We start from the raw sequence: 15,109 nt of genomic DNA, 5'->3' as shown, positions 1-15,109 counted from the left end.
TTGTAACAGACGATGTTAAATTACTCCCTCTCCCCCCCCCAAAAAATCCTTTGTACTTTCTTTGTTACACCACCAACACATGGAGTTCAGAAGTCCTTAATTTCACCACTGACCACCAACCTATTATTTATGAGTCAGTTTACCCGGGCTATCTGTCCAAATTGATTTTTGGTTTTTGGAAAAGGGGCTGTTTTTACTTCTTTATTTAAATATATTAGGTAAAATAGAGTCTCCTAAAAGTCAAATCTTGGACAGTTATTGTCATGAACAATGATTTATGGATTATGGGAAATTGTGCACATATATAAATATCAGCTTGCGTTAGATATTAATAAATTCTAACAATACTTTTATTGTAACTTACAACTTCCAAATTTCAAAGGGCATGCATGACCATCCATGGGGAAATCCACCAATCTCATGGGACACTCCGCACTTATGGTGAGTCTATGATGGAAAAATGCGATTAAAATTAACTCTCACTTTAAAAATGATTTTTTAGACACCTAAAACGAGAAGGATGAAAAGAAGGAAGGAAGGACAGAAGAAGGGAGAGAGAGAAGGAAGAAAAAATGGAAGAAAACATAAAAAGGAAAGAAGGAAAAAGAAAAAATTGACTACCTCATTGTGTATAAAATAGTGCCATTTCTCATAATTCTAAAAAGCTTGTTTGGAGCTGTCATATTATGTGAAACAGATTTCTTTCCATTCCTGAAGAAAGTATCAGGTGTCCATACTTTTGTTACCATCATATTGTTCAATCTCAAAATTTCAATGGGGCCATCATATTTTAGTCTTTTGTCAATCCACGTCTGTCTGAAGAACACATCCATTGTGTATTCCTAGGGAAATTAGTTTGTGACATTCAAATCACAGATGACTACACATAAATATGCATTAAATTCTAGCCTCTATCCCACTCATAAAAAAAAAACTACCCAAATAAAAACTAAATTAATAGGAGCAGAAATGTTCTTACATCAATGGAGCTAAATGATTCTCAGCAATTAAAGCATGTTGTGTCCATCTTGATACCTTAATCTTCTACTTCATCAGGTAAATAAATTACCATACACATGAATCATTCAAGACTAATTACTATAATTTAATAAAACTACCAGCACAAAGTAATTACAGTTGTGCTTTAGACCAGGTAGCAAAATTAGTAAAAGTGTAACAAATATCATTGTATTATTAATCATAAAATTGTAGGCATCTCTAAGACAAGTAAAATATGTAAAAAGCAATTTTATATTCACAAAATTTATTAAAATTAGCCGAGGAGCCTAAGGCCAAGGAAAAAAGGTAAAGTAGGTCCTTTAACCTTTAAACTACATATATTTAATATTAGAGGGCACAACTGAATAGATGAATTCATCCTGACCAGTGTTTGGTGTTCTAACCTCTTTAAGCATGAGAAAGAGGCAGGAAGAGAAGGCATGGGGTGGGGGGCAAGTTGTGAGCAGTTGGGCCAACATGGAGTACTAAATGCAGTTAGGACCACAATATAGTTTTATACAAAAACTAATTACACTCATCAATTTTCTCCACTTCAATAATTTTCTAAGGGAAAAAATCACTACATAAAAGGTTGTGCCACTGACACAAGTAATAGTAAGGTTTTTTTTTTCTTTGTTGAGAATAACTCCAAACCAAAAAATACTCAAATATTAGAGCTGAAATGTAAATTCAATGTCTTATCCTTATAAACCTTTAAGTCTAATTAGGAGGCTCTTTGACTTTCTAGCTGTGTGCGATTAACAAGATAAATATCATTTGCCCTCTCTTCTGCATGTTTTCTTCAAAAGAGAAAAAGTACATGAAGTTTCCTAAATACCTACCATTTCCACATCAGAAACAGGTCCAAAGCTGGTGACATATATGTCAGTTTTTACTTCTGTAACAGGACCTAGTAGGTATGAAGTAAATAGGAGTGAAAAAAAAATATCAATATTATAGGCAAGGAGAATAGAGCAAATACAGATATATCATGTTTTTACTGGCATCTTAAATATTTAGTGAGATAATGCACCTCTACAAAAAAAAAAATGTAGACAAAAGAATAACAGAACCAGAAAGCAGTGTTTATTTACAGGCAAAAAAAAAAAAAAATTACTTCGGATAACATTGTTTCTTAAAGAAATACATCACCTACCAGGCACTACTGTGAAAGGCAGTGCAGGGAACAAAAACTCTTAGCCTTTGTAATTTTTTATAGTCCGTCATCTGATTGGCCCTTAGTAAAGAAGCGAGCTGTTAAAAAGAGGGAACTTAGCCACAAGAGTGAGGAGGAGAAAAACCATAATGGTCGTCTTTGGAAAGCTGAGGATTCTACTTAAATAAGAGCACAAAAATGATTCATGGCACCTTTAACAGTAGGCACACCATCCACCGGTAACTGAGATTAAAGACAAAACTCTCCTACAAGCCAGACCTATTCACCTCTTGCCACCTACTAGCTGTTTGATCAAGGGCAGGCTACTGAACCTCTCAAAAGCAGCAATCGCACATATCAAGCAAGACTACCGATAGGGATCAAGTGAAATTGCTCACATAAGACCCTGAACACAGTGACTCTCTCATAAGAGTACTTATTAAGCAGTAGTTTCTCTTGGCTTCTGATAAACGCCACTACTGAGATTCTTTCCTAGGTGTAAATAGCATTGGTTCAGAAACAAATACATGGGTGTGTTTGGCAGAAGGGAAAGGCGGGAGCATCATGATAATGGGGCTGACACAGATTTTAGACAAAGGAAAATTGCTACAATCTGGGTTTAGCATGGTGCTTAACATCAGGAATTGTGGAATTTAAATTTGGCTCTTTTTAAATATACGATCTTAGTCAAGTCATGAATCCTAATAGGTTAAGGTTTTAATGAGTATTAAGTAAAATAATAAATGTAAATGACTTGCCCCAGTCTCTAGAACATAATGCTCTCAATAATGATAGTTATTATGATATATATACCTTTTTATTCCTAATAAAAATAAAAAAAGGTTGCCCTCTTGAACATCATTTCCTTAAATGATGGTTTATACCATTGTATGGCCAGAAGCTAGATACTCCATACTGGAAAGAATAACATTGCTATCAAGATGCACTATTTCTTTTGGATACTCGTTGGACAATTGGATTTATGCCAAAAAAAAAAAAGAGAGAGAGAGAAAAGAAAAAGAAAAAGACAAATAACAGTTAGTATAGCCTAATGCCCTAGGTCTAAAGTTATCCTCATAAAAATGAATCAGAATATTTCTCCCTGTATAGGATGAAGACTGAGCCACAGGAAAAAAAAATGGTTTGAAGGAGAATTAGAAATTCTTTCTTGAATAACTATCTTAAGACAAATAGGGGTATCTGAATGGCTCAGTTGGTTGAGCTTCTGACTCTTGATTTTGGCTCAGGTCATGATCTCACAGTTTCGTGAGTTTGGGCCCCACATCCAGCTCTATGATAACAGTGCAGAGCCTCCTTGAGATTCTCCCTCTCTCTCTGCCCCTCCTCCCCCACTCACACTCTCTTTGCCTCCCTCAAAATAAATTAATTAATTAAAAATTTTTTAATGTTTATTTATTTTTGAGAGAGAGAGAGACAGAGACAGAGAGACAGAGCACAAGTTAGAAGGGGCAAAGAGAGAGGGAGACACAGAATCCAAAGCAGGCTCCAGGCTCAAAGCTGTCATCGCAGAGCCTGACGCAGTGTTCGAACCCACAAACTGTGAGATCGTGACCTGCGCCAAAGAATAAATAAATATATTTTTTAAAAGAGAAAAATATATCCTTTGTAAGTATAGTGAAAGAAAAGGTACAGATCAGATTGATCTATCAGAGGTTTTTTCATTTATAAATAGGTTATTTTAAATTTTATTTTAGAGACAGAGAGCATGAGCTAGGGAGAGAAGGAAAGAGAGAATCCTAAGCAGGCTCCATGCTCACGCTGAGCCTGACACAGGGCTCAATCCCATGGCCCTGGGATCATGACCTGAGCCAAAATCAAGAGTCAGACGCTCAACCGACTGAGCCACCCACGCACCCCGATGAGTTTGCATTAAAAAAAATAGTAACACCTTTGGAAAGCAGAGAAAATAAGTGTGAGAAGTTAACTGAATTTTCATTTGAATGAGCAATTATAAACAACAACAAAAATATGGTAGCAATAAGCTCATTAAGCCAAAATGTTCCAGGAATAGATAGGCAATCCAAGAAGCTGATAATGTGTGTTGAATTTTAGAAAACAGAGCTTTTAACTCAAAGTGGTTCAAGAGTGGGACAAGTTATTCTGCTAGTTTCTTTAGAACTGCTAAAGTATCAAAAGCATTAAGTCGCTGCATGTCAGAGCAAAGGAGGTAAGTTACTTAGAACAATTAAGGTTGCATGTGTCCTGACAACTGAACTGTTGTTTGACAAGATTCTTGAGAAATTAAAAGTTACTTCAAAGATCAATTTAGGGCAGTGGTTTTCAAATTGGAACTGAATCAGAATCACCTCGAAGGTTTGTTAGAGCACAGAATGCTGGGCTCCACCCTACACTTGCTGATTGACCTAAAGTGGAGCGTGGTAATTTGCATCTCTAACAGGTTCCTAGGTGATGCTGTTCACGTTATTCTAGTTTACAGACAATGCTCATCTGATTTCTAGAATAGTATTTACCAAAATATGTCCTATAAAATATTAAGACCGTAAATGTTCTATGGGAGTGAGAGAAGCATAGGAGAGGAATTAGGCCAACGTAATTTTTACTGACAAATTTATTTTAAGGTGCATGGGGTTATACTAATTCTTATAGTTATAATGATTCCATGATAATAATGGGTATTTTCTTTTTTTTAATATTTTTTAATGTTTATTTTATTTTTGAGAGAGAGAGAAGGAGTGTGTGAATGGGGAAGGGGCAGAGAGAGAGGGAGACACAGAATCTGAAGCAGGATCCAGGCTCTGAGCTGGCAGCACAGAGCCTGAAGTGGAGCTCAAACCCATGATCCGCAAGATCATGACAAGAGCTGAAGTTGGATGCCTAACTGACTGAGCCACCCAGGCACCCCAATAATGGCTATTTTCAAATTCTTACATAATTCTTTCTTAATGATTCTTGAAAAATGTTTGCCTTCAGAATTACAATCCTAGTATTGTTGAGTTAGTTTGTGGCATTATTCAGTATTTGCTTTATATGATCACATAGGTCTTTCAGACAAAGCTAGATTCCGAAGATATGATTGGTAAAGAGATTTCATTTGGACACTCATTCAATAAACATCTATTGAGTGAGCACCTGCTGTGTTCCAGGTTCCATACTAGGCCCTGGTGCTTCAGTGGGAAACAAGACTTAAGAGCTTCCTGCCTCAGGGAGTTAACGTGCTATTAGGGAAGTCTGAGTATAAGTAATCAAGAAATAAATTACATGGGAGGATCTTGTCATTCATAAGAGATATAAAACAGGCTGGTAATTGAGTTAGAGACTGGGAAAGCCTAGATGTTTTAGCCCTTCTTCAAAGCAGTAACTTTTAAACTGAGACCTGGAGGGTAAGCATGAGGCATTGGAGGAACCGAAAGAATTGCATCACAGGCATAAAGAACTTCAGGGAAGAAAGCCTAGAGGGGGGAGAGGCCTTAGTGTGCTCGGGGACCAGGAAAGAGGCCAGTGGGGCTGGGGCCAAGCAGGTAAGGAAGAAAATGATAAGAAATGAAAGCCACATAAACAGAATGAAAACCAGAGTCAGGGGACAGAGATCCGCTCCTGAGCTGATATTCTAAAGTGGCATATTTTAAGCAACATATTTATACTACACATTATGGTGACAGTTGTTAAAACTACATGGAAAAGAACTATTAGAGATCCCAGTGACAGACGGGCAACACATAAAGAGGTTGTTATGGGTTGAATTATGCTCTTTCCAAATTCATATGTTGAAGTCCTAACCCCCAGTGCCTCAGAATGTACCTGTATTTGGAGTTAGGGTCTTTAAAAAAGGGAATTAGGTTAAAATGAGGTCATTAAGATGGGTTCTAATCCAATGTGACTGGTGTCCTTCTAAGAAGAGGAGATTAGGACCCAGAAACACACAGAAGAAAGACCATGTGAATGAAGACAGAGAAGATAGCCATCCACAAGCAAAGGAGAGTGGACTTAGAAGAAACCAACCCTCTGCTGACATCTTGAACTTGCTGCCGTTTAAGCCACCCTGTCTGTAGTGTTTTGTTATGGCAGCCCAAACAAAAGAATACAGAAATGCAAAAGAAACAATTTTTCCCTGTTCTTTCCCAACATTTTCTCCCTCTGATATTCAGTACAGCTCTGCCTTAGGCTGTGAGGAAGTTTGATTTTTATCCCTTAATCATTGGGAGGCCATCAAGAGTTTGAAGTAAGGAAATTATGTGACCTGAATTATATTTTTTATAAAATCACTCTGGCAGTTGTACGGACAATAAATTATAGGGAGGCAAGTGTAGAAGAAGGGCTCTTATAAGAGGCTGACAGCAGCCCAGCCTAGCCAAGAAATGATGGTGGCCTATACTGGGAATATGGCAGTGGGGATGGAGTGTGGACAGATCAGTGGGCATGCTGGTGTGAAACTAACTCACCGGGAATGGGTTTTTTTCCAAAGAGCAATAAACAGAGATATAATATTCTATGTATTGAAGGCCTACTACATGCCAGGCAGGATACTAGCCTCTTTCCATATACTATTTCATTTAATTTTCACAATACCCTCCCAGGGTGATATTATCGTGAGGATTTTATGGATCTGGAAACTGAGCTCACAGAATTTAAATATAATAAGCCAGAGCCAGAATTATAACCCCCTTGTAGTGATCTCCAAAATATGTTCTGGCTTTAGTATGCTAATGATATCATTAAATAAAAAACAATAATTAATTGCTTATATAATTTTCTATCTACAACATAACATGCCATACCTAAATTTCCTAAATTTTGTTTATGTTACACCTAAATTTTGTTTATGCTTAAGTTCTGAACTGTGTTCTTGCAGCTCTTTCTATGTCTTTGCTCTTATTATAGCTTATTTGATTCTTTCTTTCTCCCCTTAACAGTAAAATGAAATCTTAATGCTCCTTGAAGTTCCCAACTAGTATAGCACATTGCACATACTAGGTGGTCAATAACTATGTGTCTGTGTTCTTAGTATCACCGCACTAGTGATTCAAAAACTTCCCAAAAAGAAAAATTACTTGGATTCATGTGTTACACCAGTTAAGCTAAAAATATTTCCTGATTAAAGCTGAAACTGTGTCTTATTTATATTTGTATCCTTTCCCAGAACTAATCTCCGGCCTTAAACGTAATAGGTTTCCAATAAATCAGTTTTCTATGAATAATGGTCGCTATGTAATTAAGAGCAATTCTTAGAGACGCTTCCTCTAACACTACTGTTTAGGATGTTCAAATCAACCTTACTAAGAGCATAATTACATAGAAACCAGATAATTTTGAGCTTGGAAGGACTTCTCATAATGTTACATGCATTTGTGTAACATCAAAGACATATTTTATTTAAAAAATCTGACTTCTTTGGTAATAGGGAAGTGATTTTTAATCTGCAAAATGTAGTTGGCATTTTGTAAGGCAAACAAAGTGATCTGCAATAGTCTTTGAAAGAAAGAACCAAGACTACTAAGATCAAATGCAAAGGAATATTCCCATCTTATTAATGAATCTAACTTGGGTGCAAAGTAGGAAGACAATTAATAATATATGAGATAATTTTCCACTATTAACTTTACTTCAGCTGTACAGACCTGGTCAAAGGATATAACGATCTAATTTCTTGCCCAATAACAGTGTCCAATTTGCTGTCACACCAGGAAAAAGACCTAATGTGTCTGGCTGATTATGGAAATGGTTAATCCTGTTCACATTTTGTCCCCAGCTATGCATTTGAGGACATATTTATGGTTTTCCAGCCACTTAAATTCATGCATCAAGCTACATCTTACAAAATGCTGCTGATGTATTTCCAAAAACTCAAGACATTTAACGTATTTAGGAGGTACAATAACAACAAGGAATCTTGAGTGATATATTTAAATAAATCTATAATTTAGTTTGTCATCAACAAATACAGAAATGCTAGCCTTCCTGCCTGGTAAACGAAGAAAAGGTATCCATTGATGTCACAGAGAAAACAGAATGCTATAGAGTTTTACTTAAATGACATTAAAGATTAGTGCTTCCTACGTCCTATGATCCTTCTATCAATCCAGGTCACCTTTTTAAATAATTAAAGTATTTAAATAAATAAGAAAAGCATTTAAAAAAACAATGAAATCAGGGCCAAAGATGAAAATGCAATTCACAGAAAGAAAATTCTTGTAGGCATTAAAGGTTTGAGAAGACATCCAACCACATTAGAAATCAGAAAATTCTAATTATTTCACAATCAAAGACCATTTCAAGTATGGTTGAAGGGTTTGTGGATCCTGAATCTCATATTCATTGTAAATGAGAGTTTTAATTTGTAAAACTACCACAGAAAACAGTTTGGCATTATCTCATCAAGTTGAACTCCCACTTACACTAAGATCCAGAAAAATCCATTCCTGGATGTATATGCAAAAGAAACTTTTGCACATTTACAGCAGGAAATTTGGGCCAGAATATTCACAGCAACACAATCTTGGAAACAAGCAAAATGCCTACTGCCAACAGAGAAGATGAATAAACTAGTTCCTATGAAGTGGGAATATCACACAGCAGTCAAATGAATGATCTATAGCAATATGCATCAGCAAGAATGAACCTTAGCATACACAATTAAGTGGGGGGAGAAAAACACCAAAAGCTCATATATAACATGTTCCAAGCCAATACATTTCCTAATTTAAAATTTTAAAAATTGAGCCAAAATGAGATTCAAAGAAAACCTATGAAATAATTTAAAAAGGACTTGGAGCGGTGGTTGCTTCCGATGGGGCAGACAGGGAGAAAAGATGAAGGAGACTACATAGCAGGATGGAAGTTATCAAAGTTGTACAGTTTAATGATTGAACTGGTGTCTACTCTATCGCAGTGAATGAGTCCATAGATGGATGGGTAGTTAAAAAGAAGGTTATGTGTGGACCAATAATGGGTGTTACTGGTGAACCAAGTATTTTTAATCCAGAATCCAATTCCGTGCACAAGAGGCTTTTAAAAATAAATACAATAAAAAGGCCTAGGCAGTAATATCATGCAGGTTGATGTATTTTTCACCTAAAAGTAAACTAACAACCCAGGGAAATATTATCTAAATAAATATCCATGAAGTTGCAAATAGGCTCTATCTAGAGTTTACAGGGCCTACTTTGGGAAACACCAAAGGCATGTTGCATATCCTTGCCCTGCCCGAAAGAAAATGCAAATATACGATAGAGAGCAGCAGTACATCTTTTTTGCTAAACTGAGAGAAGAACAAAGTACATTCGTGTTCTGGGTTCTATAGTCCCTTGTCTTTCTCTCAGTTATTCCTTCCCTCCATTGTAATATTAACGTACCCCCTACTAGGTGATCCCCTACAGATGTATTCTGATATTTCTCATCTGAAAAGAAGGCAACCTTCTCTCTCTTGCTTTTCACATCGTGAACTTCTGGGGAAAAAAAATCCATTATTGCCTCTCATTCTTCCTTTTCTATTCACTCTACCATCTCTCGTAACCTGGTTTTCATGCCCAGGATCCACGAAAATCCCTTTTGTCAATATCATTCATATCTCTGACACAATTCCCACAGATTTAAAAAAATAATTTAATCTCTCCCACTTTTAAACAGGCTCAGGTCATGATCTCACAGCTTGTGAGTTCAAGCCCGGCATCAGGCTCTGTGCTGAAGCTCAGAGCCTGGAGCCTGCTTCGGATTCGGTGTCTCCCTCTCTCTCTACCCTCCCCTGCTTGCACTCTGTCTCTCTCTCTCTCTCTCTTTCTCAAAAAAATAAACATTAGAAATATTAAAAATAAGTGAAAATAGAAAGGCTCTCTTGATCCTACTTCTCCTTCCATTTACCACCCCATTTCTCTGCTGCCCCGTACAATAATTTAATACAAATGTCCAAAGATTCCTCCCATTCTTTCAATGTCTCCCAATCAGACCTCCACACCCATCACAGCACCAAAACTGCTCCTGTCAAAATCACTGACCATGCAGATATTGCTGAATGTAGTGAACAATTTTATGTTCTTATCTTTCTTAATCTGTCAGGAGCATTAAGAAGTAAATGATCAATCCCACCTCCTTTTTTTTTTAATTTTTAATGTTTATTTATTTTGGGGAGAGAGAGACAGAGTGTGAGTGGGGGAGGGGCAGAGAGAGAGAGGGAGACACAGAATCCTAAGCAGTTTCCTGGCTCTGAGCTGTCAGCAAAGAACCTGAGGCAGGGCTCAAACCCACGAATGCTGAGATCATGACCTGAGCTGAAGTCAGTCGTCTAACTGACTGAGCCACCCAGGCCCCCCCCCTTTTTTTTTTTTAATTTTTAAATGTTTATTTTTGAGAGGGGGGGGAGAGGGAGTCCTCTTTTTCTTTTAAGTTTATTTATTTTGAGAGAAGAGAGAGTGGGGAGGGGCAGTGAAAGGGGGAGATACAGAATCCCAAGCAGACTCCACACCATCAGCAAAGATGGCTGGAACTTATGAACTCTGATAATGACCTGAATGACACCAAGAGTCCGAGGCTTAACCGACTGAGCCACCCATGCACCCCCACCTCCTATTCTAAACAAATATCTATATCTATCTATTTATATTTATATATTTTTAATTTAACATCCAGTATGCATACTCTGAGATTTTCCTCCTACCCAAAGGCCACTCCTCACTTGGTCTTCCTGAGACAGAGATTCGTCTTCTCTCCCACCTCTTAACACTGGAGACTTCAGAGTCCTATATTTGTACCTCTTCTCTATCATCCTTAATCTCTTGATGATCCCTTTAGTCTTATGGCTTTAAATACCATATATAGTGACATACCAATCGTCCCTGCTTTTCAGACTTACCTCCACTTAATGTCCAATCGGCATCTCAAATTTAACATATCCACATACAAATTGTTCATCCACACCCCGAATCTGCTTCTGCCGCAGTGTCGGCAAGTCTATTTCTCCAGGCGTTCAAGTCAAAAACTTTGGAGTCAGATTTGACCCCTCCCTTTTCCTCACATCCCACATCCTAGCTGTCGTCAGTGGACTAACCTTTGAAACATAGCCAGAAACCCATCATTTCTTCCAACTTTACAAGCTTCACTGCCACCAACTTGGTCAAAATATCCATCATCTCTCGCCTAGTTAATTGTGAAAACCTCTCTGCCTTTGCCCTTGACCCTGAGTGCCTGTTGTCAATACAAAATCCAAGGTGGGCTTTTGAAAATTAGGCAGTTCAGGTTTTGCCCCTGTTGGAATCTCTCTAATCACTTCTGATATGAATCACAGTAAAAGCAAAGTCCTTACCAGCTTGCAAAGCTTTATACAACCTCATCTTTGTATCACACTAACCCCTTGTTACTCTTCAGTCCTGCTGAACTTTACTGCAGCGACACTGATTTCCATGCTTAGCACTTTGGCACATAGAGTTCCTTCAACCCAAATGTGGCTTATGCTTTTACCCATACTTAGGATCACTGTTCAAATACCACCTTCTCAGGCGCCTGGGTGGCAAGTGCCTGACTCTTGGTTTTGGCTCAGGTCATGATCTCACGGCTCCTAGGTTCAAGCCCCATGTGGGATTCTACACTGACAGCATAGAGCCTGCTTGGGATTCTCTCGCTCTCTCTCTGGCCCTCTCCTACTCATTCTCTCTCTCTCTCTCTCTCTCCCTCCCTCTCTCACAAAATAAATAAATAAACTTTAAAAAATCAACTTCTCAACGAAGTCTCTTACCAACTTCGTTAAAACTGCAACTCCTCCCTGCTTTATATTACTCCATAGCAGTTATCGACTTCTGACACTCTATATTTTATTTATTTCTGTTGTTCATTTTCTGTCCCTTTCACTAAAGTGTCAGCTCATGAAGGTAGGGAACTGGATCTCTTTTGTTCACTAATGCATTCCAGTGCCATCCTAGAATCATGCCTGGCACATATTATATGATTAGTAAGTAGTTAATGAAAAGTGAACCAAATGAAATATCTCCATGTGGCCAGACTTATCTTACTTATGTCTTGGAAGGTTTTGAAAAAGGTTTTTCTCATCCCTCCTTCCTAAGACATTCCATTCTCTTGACTTCTAGAAATTCACACTCTCCTAGTGCCCACCTACATATCACAGTCTCCTCTTTTACATCCTTCTGTGGCAATTCTGTTTTCTGCCTTTCCTCAGCCGTTAATGCTCTTGGAGGTTTGGTTCAGGGCTCTTTGTGCCTTCATACTCTTCTTTAGCATCTATTCTCAGTGTTATATGCTGGTGACTCTTGCATATCTCTAAACAAAACTCTTGTCTGATATCCAAACAAGTACAACCGCTAGGACTCCATATATGTATCCTAAACTCAACGTATCCACACATGATTTCTTGATTTCACGCCCATCTCTCTTCTTCCTCCCCACCTCCCTAATTTAAATAACACCATCCTCTGCCCATTTTCTCAAAATAAAAATCCAGGGGTCATTTTTTGATTCCTCCCTTTCCTTTACCACCCCTATGAAATCCAGCACCAATTAATAGTTCGATTATATTTCCAAAATGTATCTTAATTTTTTCCAATTAATTCCATTTTACTACATCTACATTTACTACAACTCACCACTAACTTCAGAGAACCTCCCATCCCTCACCACACACACACACACACACACACACACACACACACACACACAAACCTTCTTCACTGGTCTCTTTGCTTCCAGTATTGCCCAACCTCTATATCCTTCCTTTTATTAAGCAGCAGTCAGAGGAATCATGATACAAAGTCACACCAAGTCGTTCATTCCCTCCACCTAAAAAACTCCAATGGCTTCCGCGTTCACTAAAAGAAAGATCTAAACTCTTTTACTAAGGGTCTTGCATGATCTGGTCTTTGTTTACCATCACAAGCTAGAACTGTGAGAATCTTCCTCTTGCTTTCTTACTACCTTCATGGAACTCCCTTTCCCGGACTCCCTTCATTGCCTATATCACACTAAATTCTTATCTACCTTAGGATCCTTAAACTTGCCTTTTGTTCTATCTGAGAACAACTATTGCTTACCTTTTCTATATCTGTCACCCTTAGGTCTCAGCTTAAGAGACTTTCTTGACCACTGTGCTGAAATAGACCCCTTATCCAATTTATTCTCTATCTTAGCATGCTATTGGATTGTCCCATGGGGAGATCTTTAATTATTTAGTTGTTTCTCTGTAGTTTTATCTCTCTACTACACTGCTTAGCCATATAGTTCACGAGGGCCTGTGTCTGATTCAGAATTACATCTTTACAAGCTCACATTGTTCCTCATACATAGTGGTCTCAATAGGTATTGGTTCAACAAATGAATGCATAAGTGGGTGTGACAAATCAAAAGAGAATAAAGCTTTATTTTTCTGTCACCCTGTGGATTTTAAGTGTTCTTTCATCTATATACTTTCAAAAATATATTCTCTGTAGACTCAATAAAGCTAGCACAAGGTTAGTGCATTAATTTAATTTTCAGGTTAGGATATGGATCATGTGAAACATTGCAAGAATATTTTTATTTCTATAGTAAAGATGTTCCAAATATACCAAAGTATATATACTTCTCCATATTTGCTTTCCCATTTTAAAATGTTATTAAAGCTTTAGAATAAAAGTTCTCATTTCACTCCTTTGAGGGAAATGTAGTTTTGCTTATTTTAATAACCTAATTAGAAACAAGAAGGTATGTTAATGAAAATTCCACTCTTGGTAAACAGAGGATGTTTTTAAAAAGCCTTAGAAGTGGATGTCGCAATAGACCAGCTGCCTGGTGTATTAGTGGCCTTGTCTATGAGTAGTTTTAGGGTTCTTGAGCAATTCATTGGAACTTTTCTCAGCCACCCCTCTAACATAGGGAGGATGCCCACCCTGCTTATCTCTGCTAATCTTATTAAGCATTATATGCAAAAAGGTTTTGGGGCACCCAGAAGGCTCAGCTGGTTAAGCGTGGGACCCTTGATTTTCACTGGGGTCATGATCTCACGTGAGTCTGAGACCCACATCCAGCTCTGCGCTGACAGTGAGGAGCCTGCTTGGGATTCTCTCTCTCTCTCTCTCTCTCTCTCTCTCTCTCTCTCTGTCTCTCCCTCTCTCTCTCTCTTTCTCAAAATAAATAAATAAACTTAAAAAAAAATTATTCCAAACTATAGAGGACTCCACTAATGCGGAGTTCTACTATGTTGGTGGGCAACCTTGCAAAACTGACCTAATGGTCAGTTCCCATTTCAGGGAGTTTGTGCAAGAGGATCTAAGACAACTGTCTCTAGTTGAAGCATTTATTATTCCAGACCACGTGCCTCAAAAGATTGAAATGCACAAAGGTAGCGTAATCCGGCAGTAAAATGGAAGTGGGTAAGGGCTGACTTCCTAAACGATCTCCTGGTGGTTAGCTATGCATTTTTAAGACCACATGTAACAGTGTGGAAAGTGGCTAAGAGCACAGGGGACTGATTTTCTAGCTTCTTTGTGGAGAGCTTCACTTGTGAGCCACTTCTAAGCAGGTGCAAGCTACTTCAGGATGACGGCAGACTGATTTGTCAGAGGCCAAAAGAACTATACCCCTTCAGAAGTCCCAATCTGGCTTCTCTCACCATGCCTCCTTCCTTCTCTTCTCACCTTTTCCCCTTTTCTTCTCCAATGGGAGAACGTGGGAGACAAGGGAGAGGAGACCCTGGAGGGATGAAAAGAAGAGAACCATTTCAGTCCCTTTTACTTCCCGGTTGCAAGCTGTGCTGCTGAGTTAAAAATATGTAATTTAGTTTCCAAATCTATTCCAACCCCTGCCGGCCTACTGAGCAATCACAAACCATCCAATTTCAATTCAAATCTTTGCTTTTAGCTTTATTTTAAATGGAACACAGCTAAGTTGTATAAACAGATATAAAGTAAACGCTCTACAAAGAGCAGAAGTGGGATTAAAGGAACCAGGAAGTAAATCTGTATTTATAGCATACCGGTCAAAATCCGAATTGTTTTCATT

General features: G+C 38.0%; 1 protein-coding gene across 1 annotated transcript in view; it reads right to left on the bottom strand.

Annotated features, from left to right (window-relative positions):
• GABRA4 (gamma-aminobutyric acid type A receptor subunit alpha4) overlaps positions 1 to 15,109 on the bottom strand; it is a 67,196-nt gene that overhangs the window by 48,421 nt on the left and 3,666 nt on the right. The window contains exons 3-5 of the mRNA XM_030313933.1: positions 1,842 to 1,909; positions 622 to 842; positions 365 to 447 (exon numbers count right to left, since the gene is read on the bottom strand). Of these exons, the coding sequence (XP_030169793.1) occupies positions 365 to 447; positions 622 to 842; positions 1,842 to 1,909 (372 nt within the window). The remainder of the gene's footprint in view (positions 1 to 364; positions 448 to 621; positions 843 to 1,841; positions 1,910 to 15,109) is intronic.

This window comes from Lynx canadensis, chromosome B1 (assembly GCF_007474595.2).
Source record: "Lynx canadensis isolate LIC74 chromosome B1, mLynCan4.pri.v2, whole genome shotgun sequence".
NCBI lineage: Eukaryota > Metazoa > Chordata > Mammalia > Carnivora > Felidae > Lynx > Lynx canadensis.
This window is presented reverse-complemented; position numbering and strand designations above follow the sequence as displayed.